General features: G+C 41.4%; 1 protein-coding gene across 1 annotated transcript in view; it reads left to right on the forward strand.

Annotated features, from left to right (window-relative positions):
* Positions 3,626-4,011, forward strand: part of LOC109842306 (protein GAMETE EXPRESSED 2-like) — a 6,931-nt gene continuing 6,545 nt past the window's right edge. Inside the window, exon 1 of the mRNA XM_020411202.1 lies at positions 3,626-3,715. Within this exon, the coding sequence (XP_020266791.1) occupies positions 3,626-3,715 (90 nt within the window). The remainder of the gene's footprint in view (positions 3,716-4,011) is intronic.

Below are 4,011 nucleotides of genomic sequence, written 5' to 3' on the forward strand. Positions count from 1 at the left end.
CACACACATTTATTGGTTTCTTCGTATATATATATATAGTTATATATATATATATATACATAAGTTTTGTTTTCTATGTATATATATAGTTATATATATACATACATGTGTTTTGAGTTTTTATGGTTATATATATGAAATTATATATTTCATATTTTCTATTGCGTTTTTGATAACATTGCATAGAATATGCAATTTTGTGAAAATATTATCTTATTAGTTTATAGACTTCAATATCAGTTTATACATGTTTTACTAAGTCTATAAAAACATTTCATAAAGTTTCAAAAGTTGGTTTATGTCAAAACATCAAAATTCAAGTATATCATATTTTCAAGTATATGCAATTTTCATGTTTATTATCATGTCTACAATCATTCCCCAAAGTTTTACATTTTTTAGAATTTATTTGATATTTTTAAACAATGTTTTAAAATCAGTGTCGGTCGACCGGTACGGTCGACCGATGAAAATTTTCGGTCGACCGACGAATTTTCCGGTCGACCGACGAGTGTTCCTTCAGCTTCCAACGGCTAGTTTTTTGACCGTTGCCTTGGGGTTGTGTTTTGTCTTTTGCTCAGGTTTTTGGCTGAGTTGAGAGAGGGTATAAGTACCCCATTGCCTTCAACTCTTAAACTAACCAAGAGGGTTTTTAATCAAGTTTAATAAAGTTTTTAACAAGGGTTTTAGTTTGGTTTAAGTGTGTTTAAAAAGCTTTTAAGCAAATTGAGAGTTTGTTTTTGTGATTCAATTCTACAAGAGCTTGAGGAGATCATCTATTGGTGTTTGGGCATTCAACTATTCTCCCTCCAACTCTTGATATATTGAGAAGTTTTCTAAACTCTATTTCTAGCTTTTTTATATATTTGATTATCATTGTTATTAAGCTAGAACTACATTGAGTTTAGTTTTGATTTATATCTCTTTGTTCACACACAACCTTTTGAGCTTATTGTATTTACATTCATAGTATAATTGGGTTGTGGGATTGTGTAACTTAGAGAGTGAGCTTATAATTCGTTCTCATTCATTATAGAGAACAAACACTTTGTATTGTGCCTAATTGTGATGATTCACTTGTAATACACTTGTACACCGAGAGAAGTGTGTGGTGAGAGACGGGGTCGAGTCCAAGAGGAGTGGCGTCGGTTGACGAACCTAGGGAGATGTTGTAACCGAGCACTTGAGGGAGACACGGCTAGGTCCAACACTTAGTGGGTGTAGAGTGGGATTACAATAGTGTGTTGATTGTAAAGTTTTCGGTTAGCTAGAAAACCGAGTGTGAGGTGTAAACGTTGTTCGGGTGAACGTAGAAAACCCGGTTGTGATAGTGAAGATCTCCTCGAGGTGAGGAGCGGAGACGTAGGTCGTGGGGACCGAACTCCGTAATCATATTGTTTGTTTGTGATTGCATTGTCGCACATTCTTTTATGTTCATATCTTATATCGCCTTTGTATATTGCTTGTTGATTATATTGCCACTATCTAGTTTAGATTGTTTACACTTGAGTTTATATATCCTTGCACATACATTGCCTATATCTTTTTGTTAGGATATATCTTGTTGTTCATGTTGCTTATCCTAGCTCATATACATTGTTGTATTTCATACTTGCTAGGATAACTTGTTAATATATTTTAATTGGCATTTAATCGGATTAGATTAGCATAAGACCCTAATCACCCCCCTCTAAGGTCTAACACAGACAAGTACTCTTCGTACTTGGCTTAGTCGAACTCGATCTCTAGGGACTCCACAGTTGTCCCAACAACAACTTCGTCGAACTGAGCTACCACCATTTCGGTTGAAGAAACAGCTTCTCCCACTATGGTCGCCATGTTCTGTAGATGTAAATTTTGATCTCCCGAAAATAGGGAACTTCGTTTGTATTAATAAGTATAGCTTATTACAAACTAATAAATCAAAATTACAACAGAAGCAGAGGGAATGCCCTCCTTGTTTAATGTGGGGACTTTCGGTAGCTACAGGATGCTTCGCTCGATTCTCGTGCCGAGTCTGCTTCCCTTGGACGGTTCGACCGAGGTTGCCGGAGAGCTTCAGTACACAGTAGGAGCTCAGGTTAATGGAGTTCGGTTCTCCGAGTTCGGTGGCGATCAGGGCCTGGAACTGAGAGGAGATGCTACAGTGCAAAGGTTATGCAAAGAGCTGGTAGTCGACCCGATTCGAGAGCTAGTGGTTCAATTAGCTGATTCAACTATGAGCCAATCGCCGAATGGCTGAAAGCAGCTGAACTTCTTCTTCGTAGATGGAGGAAGTTCTGAACCTCTCCTTCGTGGCTGGAAGAAGTTCTTAAATGGTGGAGAGACCACGTGGTCACTCCTAGAATTATGGGATATGACCATGTATTGTTTGGAGACGTCTTGCCACCCCTCTGTACTTCGAACGGTCATTCGATGGGTCGTGCTTCACATCATGTCACGTAGGAGTGGGAAAGACCATCCTCGTATGTGAGACAGCGGCTGTCCACTACTCAAGTGGATTTGGCCAGCTTACTGCGCGCCGACGACTCCAGCTCTTGACTTGGACCGATGAGCTGAGTTGCATTTATGAGCACGCAAGTTGATTTGGCGTCTGTCTGATCACCTGTACTATAAACGGCCACTCGACGGGCCTAGAATACTGTGCCTTCTCCCTTTAGGTCGAGAGAGGTGGGAAAGCGGGTTCCCAGTACTCGAGTGGGTTTGGATAGCTCGCGGAATGCCGGCGGATCCAGCTCTTGACTCGGACGGACGAGGTGAGCTGCATTTATGAATGTTCAGGTTGATCTGGCACCTGTCCGATCACTCGTACTGTAAGCGGCTACTCGACGAGCCTGGAGTACTGTGCCTTCTCCTTTCAGGTCAAGAGAGATGGGAAAGCCCGCCCCGACACGTGGGGTAACGGATACCCAGCTATACTGGTGACTTTGAGGTTTGCAAGCGGATCCCATTTTAGACTCGGTCAGGCGAGTTGTAAAAAGGTGAATTTCCGTTATTTAGTCGATCTCGACTCGTGCGGGCGAGTCGATCATTCAGGCGAACCTAGGACACGAGTGCGTTTGACGACCGCACGGCTTGGACCCGTACTAACGAATTATGTTGGCGATTTCTCTTTGCAGGCGAATTTCTCGCAAGTTTGCAGAGGTATTTTTTACCGTCTACATATACAAAGAGTGGGGGTTGTGAGCCGTTTCATGAGCAATCCGGGAAAACAACACTGGGGTGCGGTCAAGTAGCTTCTACGCTACTTGAAATACTCGTCTGACCGTTGTCTTGAGTATGATGAGACGGATTTATAATTAGAAGGCTTTTGTGATGCAGACTACGTCAGGGACATAGACTCAAGAAGGAGCACGAGCGGCTACATCTTCATCTTATGTGGTGGAGTGATAAGTTGGTGATTCAAGTTATAGGATATTGTGGCTTTGTCAACAACCGAAGTGGAGTACGTGTCTGTAGCAGAGGCAGCAAAGGAGTTGTTATAGTTAAAAGCTTTTCTTCTTGAGCTAAGGGTAAGCTTTGAGAAATACTTTATCCATTACGACAGTCAGAGTACCATTCACTTGTCAGAGAACGACGTTACTCGGACCAAGCATGTTAGCATGAAGCATCATGCCATACGGAGATGGTAAAGCAGGAACAAGTTCAAACTTGTGAAATTGCTACGAGATACAATCTAGCTGATATGCTGACCAAGTCAGTTTCGCTTGAGAAGGTGAGGCTGTATGCAGTCTCATATGTCATCCGTTGCGAACGTTGAGGACCATGCAAGACGCCAAAGATACAAGATATTTGGATGATGCAACCAAGAATGATGTGAAGATATGATTAATACTCAATCAAATCTTCAAGTGGGAGATTGTTAGTCAGCAGCCTCCAGCAGTCATTGTTGAATTTTAATTAAGTGGCGGGCCCCCACTTATTTAATATCCCATCGAAAGTTGCTGCAATGTTTGAAAAATAAAAAGGCAACGGGTCCTACTAATAAAATATTATTAGTGGCGGGTCCTA

The sequence above is a fragment of the Asparagus officinalis genome, chromosome 5 (genome assembly GCF_001876935.1).
Source record: "Asparagus officinalis chromosome 5, Aspof.V1, whole genome shotgun sequence".
Lineage (NCBI taxonomy): Eukaryota > Viridiplantae > Streptophyta > Magnoliopsida > Asparagales > Asparagaceae > Asparagus > Asparagus officinalis.